At 36.6% G+C, this 15,126-nt stretch overlaps 1 protein-coding gene across 1 annotated transcript in view; it reads left to right on the top strand.

Annotated features, from left to right (window-relative positions):
* The window catches only part of LOC131998008 (uncharacterized), a 32,305-nt gene that overhangs the window by 16,117 nt on the left and 1,062 nt on the right, over nucleotides 1–15,126 (top strand). The window contains exon 3 of the mRNA XM_059369960.1: nucleotides 11,263–11,360. Within this exon, the coding sequence (XP_059225943.1) occupies nucleotides 11,263–11,360 (98 nt within the window). The remainder of the gene's footprint in view (nucleotides 1–11,262; nucleotides 11,361–15,126) is intronic.

Below are 15,126 nucleotides of genomic sequence, written 5' to 3'. Positions count from 1 at the left end.
AATTTTACCAAGAAAGCACAAAATTAGCTACATCTCCTAAACTATGCGTCCTAGAGGGACATGGTTCTTAATTTGTACCCCATTAAAAAATTCAAAACTTCAGCGAAAATACATCAAAAATCTAAATTTCGCCACGAAAACTTTGAATTGGCTGTATCGCCTAAACTATGCGTCCTAAAGGGAAATGGTTTTAATTCGTGGCCCTATCACAAAAATTCAAAATTTTAATGAAAATCTATCAAAACCGCAATTTTTCCAAGAAAACTTTAAACTGGGCGTCTTAGAGGATAAAGGGGGGTTAATTTGTACCCCATCAAAAAATTCAAAATTTTATCGAAAATCCATCAAAAATCCAAGTTTCGCCACGAAAACTTTGAATTGGCTGTTTCGCCTTAACTATGCATGTGTGAGACAAATGGCCTTTATTCGTGACTCCTTCAAAAAATTAATAGTTGCATGCAAAATCCATCATAAATTGAAATTTCACCAGAAAACTTTTAATTGGCTGTATCTCTTAAACTAGAAGTCCTAGAAAGAAATGGGTCTTAATTCGAGACCCAACCAAAAAATTAAAGATTTCATCGAATATCCCTCAAAAATCTAATTTTACCAAGAAAACTTTAAATTGGTTGTATCACCTAAACTATGCGTCCTAGAGGGAAATGGGTCGTTATTTGTACCCCACAATAAAAATTCAAAATTGCGTCGAGAATCCATCAAAAATTTAAATTTCGCCGCGAAACTTTGAATTGGCTGTATCACCTATACAATGCATGGGTGAAGCAAATGAGCTTTAATTCGTTACGCCATCAAATATTAAAAAAGAAATTATGGAAAATTCATTACAAAACGAAATTTTACCAGAAAACTTTAATTGGTCGTAGCTCCTAAACTATGAGTCCTAGAAGAAAATGCGCCTTAATTCGTGACCCCATCAAAAAAATTCAAAATTTCATCGAAAACTCATAAAAAAATTGAAACTTCACTACGAAATGTCTCAATTGGCTATATCTCCTAAACTGTGCGTCTTAGGGGAAAAAGGGCCCCAATTCGTGATCGGTCAAAAAATTGAAAGTTTAAAGGAAAATCTCTTAAAAATGGATATTTTTTTTATAAATAAATATTTTATAAACTTTTTATAAATACTTTTTTTTTTCAATAATTTTAAATTAAATTTCACAAAAAACTTTTTTTTTTAAACAAAAGTTATCGATTTTGTTTTTTTTTAATATTTTAATATTTATTTTTTTAAATTACAAAAAATTTACTTTTTTTAACAATTTTCTGACCTTGTACAATTTTCCATATTTTTAATAATTTTTTTTTTCTTGTAAATAACATAAATTTATGGAAATTTTTTCATGAAAACAATTATTACTTGTGTCATATTAATTTTTTATTCCGTTTAATTATGGTTGTCGCCTTTTCTTAGTTTAGACATGCCCATACTTATTGTGTGTGATTATCAACTCGTGGTAGTGGTAATGCGATTTGTTCACTGAATTTCAATTCACAATTTACAAGCTGGTAGCGCGCTCTATCCGCATTAAGCCAAATGCATTTCAATTCAGCTGCTTTTTGGTGGTTAGCTTATGTCCAGTCATTTGTCTGTCCTTTCCTCAGTCCGTCTGTCCGCCGATCCATGGCTTAACTTAGCTTGGTTTTGTTTGGTTCGGTTTGACTTGGTGGTCGATTGTAATGCCAGATAAGCTTATCTGGTAACAGAAAAACATGGAGCAAGTGACAACAGTTAAGTGTCACGAAAGCAATATTATTTTATGGCAACCAAACAAAAAACGAAACGAAACGAAACAAATAAAACCAAACGGTGACTCTTTAGAACCTGCAATTGAAGTATAAAGCCCACGTATACAAATTTGGATTAAGCCCAGAGGAAGATTTTTGGTGGATTGCAACTGTAACGAACGGAAATTCTTGACAAATGCATTGCAAAAAGAAAATAACAAAAACCGGTTAGTACTTTGGTTAAGGTAAATTGAAGCGGAAATGCTTTTGTGTATGGAATGTAAACGAGGGAAACATTTTTAAAGAGAAGAAAACAAAAGGTAAACTCCCCCCAAACAGGACTTATTTACTGATCATGGCAATATGGGGCTTAAATGAAAGGTATTTGGGTGTTGAACACGAATCTGATATCCAGATGTGGGACCAAGTGTTTGAGGGGCCGCCCAGCCCCGAGAACATCCCTCACAGAAGACAAATTTACGACCATAGCAATATGAGGCTCAAACAAAAGGTCTTTGGAATTAAAGCACGAATCTGATGTCACTCCACCCCTATAACACCACCCAAATAGGAAGTACTTAACCATTGCAATATTAGGCTCAAATAATATTGCAATATTTTAGATATATATTTTCAAAGCCAAATCACTCAGTGTCCACCCCATCCCCCAAACCGGTCATGTTTGCCGACTATGTAAAAAGGAGCTCAAATGAAGGGTATTTGGGAGTAGACCATGAATCTGACATCAAAATTTGCGACCAACTGTATAGGGGACGTCCCACCACCATAACAACCCCCAAATAGGACGTATTTGCTCAACAAGACAATTTGGGTCTTCAAGGCAGTGGAGCTCGATATTCATAGTTTTTAGGGCCAATACCCCAAACCGGACATATTTGCTGGCTTTTCCAATAAGGGGTTTAAGTGAAGGGTATTTGAGATTAGAAAACGATTTTGATATCCAATTTTGAGGTGAATGGCAATATGGGGTTCAAATATAAAGGGTGATTTTTTTGAGGTTAGGATTTTCATGCATTAGTATTTGACAGATCACGTGGGATTTCAGACATGGTGTCAAAGAGAAAGATGGTCAGTATGCTTTGACATTTCATCATGAATAGACTTACTAACGAGCAACGCTTGCAAATCATTGAATTTTATTACCAAAATCAGTGTTCGGTTCGAAATGTGTTCATTCACCGTAACGTTGCGTCCAACAGCATCTTTGAAAAAATACGGTCCAATGATTCCACCAGCGTACAAACCACACCAAACAGTGCATTTTTCGGGATGCATGGGCAGTTCTTGAACGGCTTCTGGTTGCTCTTCACTCCAAATGCGGCAATTTTGCTTATTTACGTAGCCATTCAACCAGAAATGAGCCTCATCGCTGAACGGTGAATGAACACATTTCGAACCGAACACTGATTTTGGTAATAAAATTCAATGATTTGCAAGCGTTGCTCGTTAGTAAGTCTATTCATGATGAAATGTCAAAGCATACTGAGCATCTTTCTCTTTGACACCATGTCTGAAATCCCACGTGATCTGTCAAATACTAATGCATGAAAATCCTAACCTCAAAAAAAATCACCCTTTATGAGAAGAGAGCATGTTGCTGATATATTTTCAGGGCTTAGTGACTCCACCCCTTTCCCCAAAATACCCCTAAATCGGGCATATTTACCGACTATGTCAATGTGGTGCTTAAATGAAAGGAATTGGGGGGTAGAGCAAGAATTAATACCCTCTTTCGGGACCAATTTTCTGGGGGTCTACCCCATTCTCAAAATACCTCACAAAAGCAATTTTTTTCTGACCATCGCAAAATTGGGCACAAATAAAGGTATTTGGGAGTAGAATATGAATTTTATATCCAAATGTAGGACCATGTATTTAAGGCATCATCCCTTTCCCAAAACACCCCCCAAAGGTTAAAAATTTTCCAACCATGCCAATATGTGGCTCAAATGAAAGGTATTTGAGATTAGAAAACGAATTTGATAACCAATTTTGGGACCATGTGTTTGGGGGACGCCTCAGCCTGTAAAATCCCCCTCAAAACCAATGGCAATATGGGCTTTAAATAAATGGTATTTGAGAGAAGAGCACAATGCTGATATTTTTTCAGGGCCTAGTGTCTGGGCGACCACCTCACTCCCGAAAACACCCCTAAATCAGACATCATGAGAATATCGGGCTGAAATAAAGTATTTTAAGAGTGGAGTACACCTTACATTCAAACTTAAATTCTTGGACCAATAAAGATCATATGGGAATCGGATATTGGCACTTATATTGGTAGACTGTATGTCAAAAAAGCTTCTTAATTGTCGAAAATAAATATTCCAAAGAACATTTTGTTCCATATAAAGTAAAAGAAGGCGCAGCGGAGAGGGCCCGGTCGAGCTAGTTTCATATAAATTAAAAAAAAATTAAAACATTTTTACTTCATTTTGATTGTCATATAATTAATTTTATAATTGAGAACTCTTTATTCTGACAGTTTGCATAACAATTTGAGCTATAATGAAAGACTTTCATAAACATATGTTTGTCATTAAAGGCAGAAAGAACAGGGGAATCAAGTAAGTGGCAAACGTAATCCAAGAATCTTCCTCATTTTATCCAAAAAAAATAAAAAAAACAAGTAAAAGCGTGCTAAGTTCGGCCGGGCCGAATCTTATATACCCTCCACCATGGATCGCATTTGTCGAGTTCTTTTCCCGGCATCTCTTCTTAGGCAAAAAAGGATATAAGAAAAGAGTTGCTCTGTTATTAAAACGATATCAAGATATGGTCCGGTTCGGACCACGATTAAATTATATGTTGGAGACCTGTGTGAAATTTCAGCCAATTCGAATAAGAATTGCGCCCATTGGGGCTCACGAAGTAAAATAGATAGAACGATTTATATGGGATCTGTATCGGGCTATAGACCGATTCAGACCATAATAAACACGTTTGTTGATGGTCATGAGAGGATCCATCGTACAAAATTTCAGGCATATCGGATAATAATTGCGACCTCTAGGGGTCAAGAAGTCAAGATCCCAGATAGGTTAATATGGCAGCTATATCAGGTTATGAACCGATTTGAACCATACTTGGCACAGTTGTTGGATATCATAACAAAACATGTCGTGGAAAATTGCATTTCAATCGGATAAGAATTGCGCACTCTAGAGGCTCAAGAAGTCAAGACCCAAGATCGGTTAATATGACAGCTATATCAGGTTATGGACTGATTTGAACCATACTTGGCACAGTTGTTGGATATCATAACAAAACACGTCGTGCAAAATTTCATAATGATCGGATAAGAATTGCGCACGCTAGAGGCTCAAGAAGTCAAGACCCAAGATCGGTTTATATGGCAGCTATATCAGGTTATGGACCGATTTGAACCATACTTAGCACAGTTGTTGGATATCATCACAAAATACGTCGTGCAGAATTTCATTCTAATCGGATAAGAATTGCGCACTCTAGAGGCTCAAGAAGTCAAGACCCAAGATCGGTTTATATGGCAGCTATATCAAAACATGGACCGATATGGCCCATTTACAATACCAACCGACCTACACTAATAAGAAGTATTTGTGCAAAATTTCAAGCGGCAAGCTTTACTCCTTCGGAAGTTAGCGTGCTTTCGACAGACAGACGGACGGACGGACGGACGGACGGACGGACGGACGGACGGACAGACGGACGGACATGGCTAGATCGACATAAAATGTCGCGACGATCAAGAATATATATACTTTATGGGGTCTCAGACGAATATTTCGAGTAGTTACAAACAGAATGACGAAATTAGTATACCCCCCATCTTATGGTGGAGGGTATAAAAACAAAATTAAACCTAACATAAAAATTGCGTAAATATACTACAACACTTACGGCCCCACATGCGCTCACAAACACATTTTCAAACTGTGATACCTACAACAATTGAGTCTACTTAAAAATTTGCATATGTTCTGTCGATAGCAGAAAAAAAAGAAACAATTGCACGCGGCAATTCTTTTAAAAACGCCGAAATACCCTGCTGAAATCCAAAAAAAAATTAAATAGGGGCGAATTTTAAAAACCGGAAGGACGTTCAAAGCTAGGTGTCCAAAGTAATTACCCATGTTGCAAACACAGTCACATGCATTCAGATAATAAACCATAACACCGAAGACTAATCTTGGGGCTTTACCCACCACACGCACAGTCAGCGAGAGCAGAGGAATTGTTATTGTCTTGCAGTTGACAATACTCTTAACTCGCCTTGTGTTGTACTCTCACACATCACACCATTACAATACAACTACACTTGGGTGTTGAGAATGGTTCTGCTTTGGGGGCAAATTAATGTTAATCATTATGCATCGGCATTGGTGGAGCTTCGTCGGCATCGTCCTCTCTGATGTAAGATGTATGCGGCAACTGCTGCTTTAAGCTTTGACTAGAGTTCACCTATTTCATTGGTTTCAGGGTTGCCGTTATGAAGAAAATAAAATAAAATAAAATAAAATAAAATAAAATAAAATAAAATAAAATAAAATAAAATAAAATAAAATAAAATAAAATAAAATAAAATAAAATAAAATAAAATAAAATAAAATAAAATAAAATAAAATAAAATAAAATAAAATAAAATAAAACAAAATACAATAAAATAAAATAAAATAAAAAAAACAAAAAAAAATAATACAAAATAAAATAAAATAAAACAAAATAAAATACAATAAAATAAAATAAAATAAAAGAAAATAAAATAAAATAAAATAAAATAAAATAAAATAAAATAAAATAAAATAAAATAAAATAAAATAAAATAAAATAAAATAAAATAAAATAAAATAAAATAAAATAAAATAAAATAAAATAAAATAAAATAAAATAAAATAAAATAAAATAAAATAAAATAAAATAAAATAAAAAAAAATAAAATAAAATAACTATGAAATCAAATAAATAAAATAAAATAAAATAAAAAAATAAAATAAAATAAAATAAAATAAAATAAAATAAAATAAAATAAAACAAAATAAAATAAAGCAAAATAAAATAAAATAAAATAAAATTCAATAAAATAAATATGGAGTTAATTAAAGTAAAATAAAATAAACAAGTAGAAAGGCAGTAAGGTTGGGCCGGGCCGAACTTTGAATACTCACCACCTCGGGTATATATGTAAACCACCTTTCGTCATAATCCGATGAAAAATACATTATATATGCACCCATAGCAGGAATATGGAAATATGGTCCCATTTGGTCCAAATCTAGCACGGACATTGATTGGTCTAATAAACACAAGTCACTGTTCAATTATGAATAACAAAATATTGGTCTTTAGGCAGCTATATCCTAATATAGACCGAGCTGAACCATAAACGACACAAATGTAGAAAGCCTAATATAATTCACTGTTTCAAATTTCGGCGAAATCGGATAATAAATGTGGCTTTTATGAGCCTAAGACCCCAAATTGGTAGGTCGGTCTATATGGGGGTTATTCCAAGATATAGTCCGCACATAGCACATCTTCGAATTTAACCTGCTTATGGACAAAAAAGAATCTGTGCAAAGTTTCAGCTCAATATCTCCATTTTTGAAGACTGTAGAGTGATTTCAACAGACAGACGGACGGACATGGCTAGATGGTCTTACATTTTTACGCTAATCATGAATATATATATATATATATATATATATATATATATATATATATATATATATATATATATATATATATATATATATATATATATATATATATATATATATATATATATATATATAGGGTTGAAAATGGATATTCGATGTGTTGCAAACGGAATTGGTAATGGGTAAAATGGGTGGTGGGTAAAAAATGTTGAAGGACTTAACACATCTCTCTGTCACAAATTTCGGCAAAATTGGACAATTACTGCGCCATATACGGGCCTAAGATCTTAAATCGGCAGATCGGTATATACTGCAGCTATATTCAAATTTGGAACGGTCTGAACTAAATTGAAAAAAAGATGTCGAAGGGCCCAACACAAGTCACTGTCCCAAACTTCAGCAAATTCGGATAATTAATGCACCATTTATGGACCTAATACCTTATATATATGGCAGTTATATCCAAATTTGGACCGATCTGGGCCAAATTGAAGAAAGATGTCGAGTCGCCCAACACAACTCAACACAAGAATATATATTAGGGTGGTTTTATCCCAATGGGAAAAAATCGATGTCGAGTTTTTTTTGGCGGCACACCCCTAAAAGGTTTCATTTCGTTAGATTTTAAGATTCCCAAAATATGAGAACAATTGGAAGATGTTAACTCAAGCTGCTGGGTCCTCAAAGTTTTGAAAATCTTGATTTTTTTGGCTATTTGGCGACTTTGGGGACTTCGGCGACCCATATCTCTGAAACGCCTAAAGCTATTTGCCCGCGTCATGCATCAAATTAAATGTCATTGGTATAAAAAGAAAATAAGGGCACACGGAGCAATAGCGAGAGCTGTTGCCGTTGTCTAGCGTTCGAAGCCATCAATAAAACTTCCAACAGATGCACAGAATCATGTTTACCACGGAAGTAGTGTAACTGTCACAGAAAAAAAGTCTGTCTTTACACAAAAATACATGCATTGGGAAAAAGTATAGCTAATAGACAGGGTTTTCGGGCGTGGTTAATGTGGTAATTGTATCATAGAGGCGTTTTCGCAATAAATATGATTCAAATACAATATATCAATGCACGGCTCTTGAAGCCATCACACCCAATATGATTGAAAAGTCTTCTAACTAAAGACAGAAGGCGTCCCACAGTGGTTGGTGAGTGTTGCAATCTCTGGTTTTCCTTTTCCGTTTGCAAAAAAAATTTCCGGTTATTGAGATCTCAAAAGAGATATAAACAAACATTTTAAATTTTAATGATCTTCTCCCTTACAGGCATAAAAACTTGAAAATGAAGTAAATAAGTTAAATTAACTTAAAAATATTAAATAAAAAAAATTTAATTCAAATCTTTTGTTATAAAATTTACTTATTTAATTATTAATCTATTTAAATTTAATGCCCTTTCATTTATTTTTCGTTTTGGCAACATTGTATGGCTGTGATAGTTTGTCTTGCCCCTACTCCCCTCTCTTTATATCGCCCTCTCGTATGGTTATGGTCCTCTGGTTTGAAATACAATTAGTTGCAATTTCGGTTATCATTTAAAACACGTAACACGTGCTGTGTTGACACTTGTAAATATTTAATTGACGGTTCCATTTAATGTGCACTACATGCCACGCTATGTTGCCAGTGCCACTGCCAACGTGCATTGTGGCAAACATACAAATGCATGGCAAACTTGCAGTTATGTCTTTTTTATTCTTTTAAATGGTTGCAAGTTTTGCGTTTTTTCCTAGCTCTGCTCTGCTCTACAGTTAATTGCAGAGTTAATCCAAAAGCCTTGTTAACCGTACTTAATTTCTTTTTAATGCGTAACACCATTTTTCTGCTGTCTGAAAATTAACTTCAACTATTTTGCTTGGCAATTACTAAAATTATACTTCCTTCGAAAATGATGGGGAGAAACAATTTGAGTTTTGCTCTCCTTGAGCATGCAGCTTATTCAGAGGAGACATTTTTACAATGTTTTTGTTGTTGTTGTCAAAAGGTGGGAAATTCGAATTTGTAGCTGCATTTTTAAAGATACACCTTTCTGCTGGCCTGACAGAAATTCTTAAAATTGTTGAACTAAACAGGTGCTAGTTAATGGCTACTATTCATTAAAACCTCAATATCAGATGTAATTTAAAGTGATGAGTAAAGTTTTCATTTGTATGAAAACTGTATGTAAGAGGAAATTGAGGATTTTACATTACAAATTATTTTAAAGGATGTAAAGATAGTTTCTTGTTATACCCTCCACCATAGGATGGGGGTATACTAATTTCGTCATTCTGTTTGTAACTACTCGAAATATTCGCCTGAGACATTTCCATGTCCGTCTGTCCGTCCGTCTGTCCGTCCGTCCGTCTTTCCGTCTGTCCGTCCTTGAAATTTTACACAAATACTTCTTATTAGTGTAGGTCGGATGGGATTGTAAATGGGCCATATCGGTCCATGTTGTGATGTAGCTGCCCTATAAACCGATCTTGGGTCTTGACTTCTTGATGTCCAACAATTGTGCCAAGTATGGGTCTAATCGGTCCATAACCTGATATAGCTGCCATATAAACCGATTTGGGGTCTTGACTTCTTCAGCCTCTAGAGGGCGCAATTCTCATTCGATTAGAATGAAATTTTGCACGACGTGTTTCGTTATGACTTCCAACAACTGTGCTTCATTAGGTTTAATTTGGTCGATAACCTGATATAGCTGCCATATAAACCGATCTTGGGTCTTGACTTCTTGAGCTTCTAGAGGGCGTAATTCTTATCTGATTGGTATAAAATTTTGCTCGACGTGTTTCGCTATTCTCATCTGATTTAGCTGAAATTTTGCATGACGTATTTTATTATAACTTTCAAGAATTGTACCAAATAAGGATCAAATCGGTTCATAACCTGATATAGCTGCCATATAAATCGATCTGGGATCTTGACTTCTTGAGCATCTAGATGTCGCAATTTTTATCCGATTTTCCTGAAAGTTTGTACGACGGATCCTCTCATGACCATAAACATACCTCTATAGCCTGATACAGCTCCCATATAAATCGATCTCTCTATTTTACTTCTTGAGCCCCCAAAGGGCGCAATTCTTATTCGAATTGGCTGACATTTTACACAGGTCTCGAATATATAATTTAACTGTGGTCCGAACCGGACCATATCTTGATATCGCTCCAATAGCAGAGCAAATCTTTTCTTATATCCTTTTTTGTCTAAGAAGAGATGCCGCGCAAATAACTCGACAAATGCGATCCATGGTGGAGGGTATAAAAGATTCGGCCCGACCGAACTTAGCACGTCCTTACTTGTTTTGTACATGATTTTTGTCTCTGTGTAATATTTGCTAGGAAATTTTCATCGAAAATCTCGTTAAAATTTTGTCTACATAGTCTATTTTCATAAAAAAATTTACTATCAAAAACTATTTTCTTCAATCGATTTTCCGTAAGAAAATAAAGTTCTAAAATAGCATCACTTAATAAATTTTGGTATATTTAATATTTCTCTATTCTAAAGCTTTTTTTAAATGAAAATTTAAGCCCATGGCAAATATAAATTTAGCACATTTCAACATACACAGCACATCTCCCTTTGGTTTGAGTTCAATAAAGAAATCTGAGTCAATTCAAGTGAAATTAAATATCTTTTGAGGATTATAAGCAGAACACTTCAAACCCTACCTCCTCCATGCCATTCATTTGAGAACTTCTCTGCTTTGCTTTCACACTGAAGAAATTTCTCTGCCTACAATAGAACGAAGAAGAAAATTGAAACGACAAAAGAAAAACTAACTAAAACAGTAGCAATTTTTATTTTTCCTTTTTGAAATTTTTGTTGTTTTTTTTTTGCTTACAAAACAACAGGGCAAAATTATGTTGGTTATGGTTGCTGGGTTGCTGGTTGGCCTAGACAGCAGCCGACTTCAAAGGAATCGAGTCGACTTGAATCGCATTGAATGGAAGTGAATTGAAATGTACACACATTTGGTAAATGAAGGTAAGCCATAGTTCGTTGCTACTGAATGGTGTGCGGCGGGGTTAAACGTTGCAAGGGAGGTCGTCTCTGGAGCAGGGCAAAAAATCTTCAATAAACATCTTCAGGCAACTGAATTTCAATGCAATGTGATATTGAAGTTGATTTTGATGTACAAACATACAAAGCAACCCATCATCCATCCATCCATCCAACCATCCATGCATTCGTCGATTCTATCCTTAGCAGCCGATCCACAACAAGACCAACATTTACAGACATAAAATTGCTAAAGCGAATGTTGCCGGTAAAGAAAAGAGACACATGGGCGTACTAGAAATTATTTTGGCGCCCCCCTGCAATGCAGAAGTGGCATGTTTGTCTGCTGGGTAAGGAGCTCCACATAAGAAGAGAGCAGAATACCTGATGTAGTTCTGGATCTTATTCCATTGCGTGTGGCCCTACCGTCGAGTCCATACTGTCATAGCATAGCTTACCACTGACTGGCCAATTCTCTGGTATGTAGGCTTCTTTGTCTGCAGCACAAGTATTATTGTAGGTTAACGCTTTCAGAACCTTGTTTGTATCGAATTGTAAAAGCTGTCAAATATGACGCAGTCATAGTGATTGGATTCGTTAGTGGTCGTATTTATTAGTGATCGGATTCTGTGGTGGTCGGACTTGTTAGGGTTAGGATTCGTTGGAGGTCCGATTCGTTGCTCGTCGGAGTCGTTAGTGGTTAGATTCGAGAGTAGTGGAAACCGTTACTGGTCGGATTATTTGGATGTCGGATTCATTGATGTTGGGATTTGCAAGTGGTGAGATTCGTTGGTGATCAGATTCGCTAGTGGTCTGATTCATTGGTGGTCAGATTTGTTAGTGGCCGGATTAGCTAGTGATCGTATTCATTGGTGTAGGGATTTGAAAGAGGTGAGATCAGCTAGTGGTGAGTTAAGTTAGTGATCGGATTCGTTGGTGGTCGGATTCGCTAGTGGTCTGATTCGTTGGTGGTTAGATTTGTTAGTGGTCGGACTCGTTGGTGTTGGGATTTGCAAGTGGTCGGATCGTTAGTGGTCGGATTCGCTGGTGATCTGATTTGTTAGAGATGTTTCATTAGTGGTCGGATCTGTGTGTGGTCGTATTCGTTGAAGGTCGGATTCTTGTCGGATAGTTGTTACATTTCATTGTGGTTGGATTTTTTAGCGGTTTGATTTATTAGTGGTCACATTCATTGGTGTTGGGATTTGCTTGTTGTCGGAATAGTTATTGGTCGGATTCGTTAGTGGTCGAATTCGCGATCGGTCGGTTTCGTTAGTAGCCGGATTCGTTGGTGGTCAGATTCATTGTTGTTGGGATTCGTTAGTGGCGAGATAAGTTAATCGTCGGTTTCGTTAGAGATCAGATCGTTGGTGGTCAGATTCGTTGGTGGTCAGATTCCTTTGTGTAGGGTCGGATTGTTAGTGGTCGGAATCGCTGGCTTCATTGGTGTTGGGATTCGTTGGTGGCGACATACGTTAATCGTCGGTTTCGTTAGAGATCAGATATGTTAGTGGTTGGAGTCATAATTGTCACATACCACAGTGGTCGGATTCGTTGGTGGTCAGATTCACTGGTGTTGAAATTTGCTAGTGGTCGGATTCGTTGGTGGTCGAAACATTAGTGATCGGATTCGTTAGTTGTCGGAGTCATTAGTGGACTATTTCATTATTGGTCGGATCCGTTTCTAATCGGGTCCGCGTGTGGTTGTATCCCTTGAAGGTCGCATTCCTTAGGTGTCAAATTCCATGGAGGTCGGATTTGTTAATGGTCGGACTCGTTGGTGTTGGGAAATGCTAGTGGTCGGAATTTTTTGTGGTCGGATACGTAAGTAGTGGAATTCGCTAGTGGTCAGATTTATTAGTTATCGGATTCGTTGGTGGTCAGATTCATTGATGCTGGAATTTGCTGGTGGTCGGATTCGTTTGTGTTCGGATAGTTAGTGGTCGGATTCGCTGGTGCTCGAATAGTTAGTAGTCGATTCGTTAGTGGTCGAATCCGTGTGTGGTCTTATCCGAAGAAGGTCGGCTTCGTTAGTTGTCACATTCCATAGTGGTCGGATTAATAAGTGTCGGATTCCATTTTGGTGGGATTAGTTAGTGGTCGGATTAGGTAGTAATCGGATTCATTGGTGGTCGGATTCGTTAATTGTGGGACTACATATTAGGATTTGTTAGTGATCGGATTCATTGGTGTTGGGATTCATTAGTGGTCGGATTCGTTGTTGTTTAGATTCATTGTTCGTCCGATTTTGAGAAATATTGCAAAAAAGTGCTCATTTGTTCACCGATTCTGTCGAAATTTTGCAGGGAGGATTTTCTTATGACTCTTAATATTACAGGTGAATAACATAGAAATCGACCCAGATTTAGATACAGCTGTCATATATGTATATCGCCAGATTTTCATCTCAAGAGCCATTGCAAGCGAATTGTTTGACAAATCTTGCCAAAATTTTGCACAACGCTATCCTCGACGACTACCACATTATCTGAGAAGTTTGTTCGAAAACAGTTCAAAATTAGATATAGCTCCAAGATTTTGGGTAATTTCCCATAATGTTGTCATTTGTCAACCGTAGTTTTTACTGGACATATTTCCTCGACAAGGTCCATCAAAATTGGTTCAGAATTGGATATAGGTCTCACATTGTACTTATAGGGTAGGTGTAGGGTATTATACAGTCGCACCGCCCGACTTTTGCCCTTCCTTACTGGTATTTATACCCTCCACCATAATTTCGTCTTTCTGTTTGTAACACCCCGAAATATGCGTGTAAGACCCCGTAAGGTACATATATTCTTAATCGTCATGAAATTTTTAGTCGAACTAGCCATGTCCGTCCGTCTGTGCATCTGTCCGTCCGTCTGTCCGTCCATCCATCCGTCCGTCCGTCCATCCGTCCGTCCATCCGTCCGTCCATCCGCCCGTCTGTCTTTCTAAAGCACGCTAACTTTTGAAGAAGTAAAGTTAGCGGCTTAAAATTTTGCACAAATACTTTTTATTAGTGTAGGTCGGTTGGGACTGTAAATGGGCCAAATCGGTCCATGTTTTGATATAGCAGCCATATAAACCGATCTTGGGTCTTGACTTCTTGAGCCTCTAGAGAGCGCAATTCTCATCCGATTTGACTGAAATTTTGCATATAGTGTTTTGATATCACTTCCAACAACTGTGCTAAGTATAATTCAAATCGGTTCATAATTTGATATAGCTGCGATATAAACCGATCTTGGGTCTTGACTTTAAGAAGCCGCAACTCTTATTCGATTTGGCTGTAATTTTGCACGTGGTGTTTTGGCATCACTTCCAACATTTGTGCGAAGTATGGCTCAAATCGGTTCATAACCTGGTATAGGTGTCATATAAACCGATTTGGGACTTGACTTCTTGAGCTTTTAGAAGGCGCAATTCTTATCCGATTTGGATAACATTTTGCATGAGGTGTTTTGATATGACCAAAAACTGTGATAAGTATAGCGCAAATCCGTTCATAACCTGATATAGCTGCCATATAAACTGATCTGGGAACTTGACATCTTGAGCCTCTAGAGAGCGCAATTCTCATCCGATTTGGCACAAATTTTGTACAACGGCTTCTCCCATGGCCTATAATATACGTGTGCAATATGGTCTGAATCTATCTATAGCTTGATACAGCTCCTATATAAACCGATCTCCCGATTTTGCTTCTTGATCCTTGAATCGGTGAAGGGTAT

This window comes from Stomoxys calcitrans, chromosome 5 (genome assembly GCF_963082655.1).
Source record: "Stomoxys calcitrans chromosome 5, idStoCalc2.1, whole genome shotgun sequence".
Classification (NCBI taxonomy): Eukaryota; Metazoa; Arthropoda; class Insecta; order Diptera; family Muscidae; genus Stomoxys; species Stomoxys calcitrans.
Note: the sequence above shows the minus strand (reverse complement) of the source record. Positions and strands in the feature narration are given on the sequence as shown.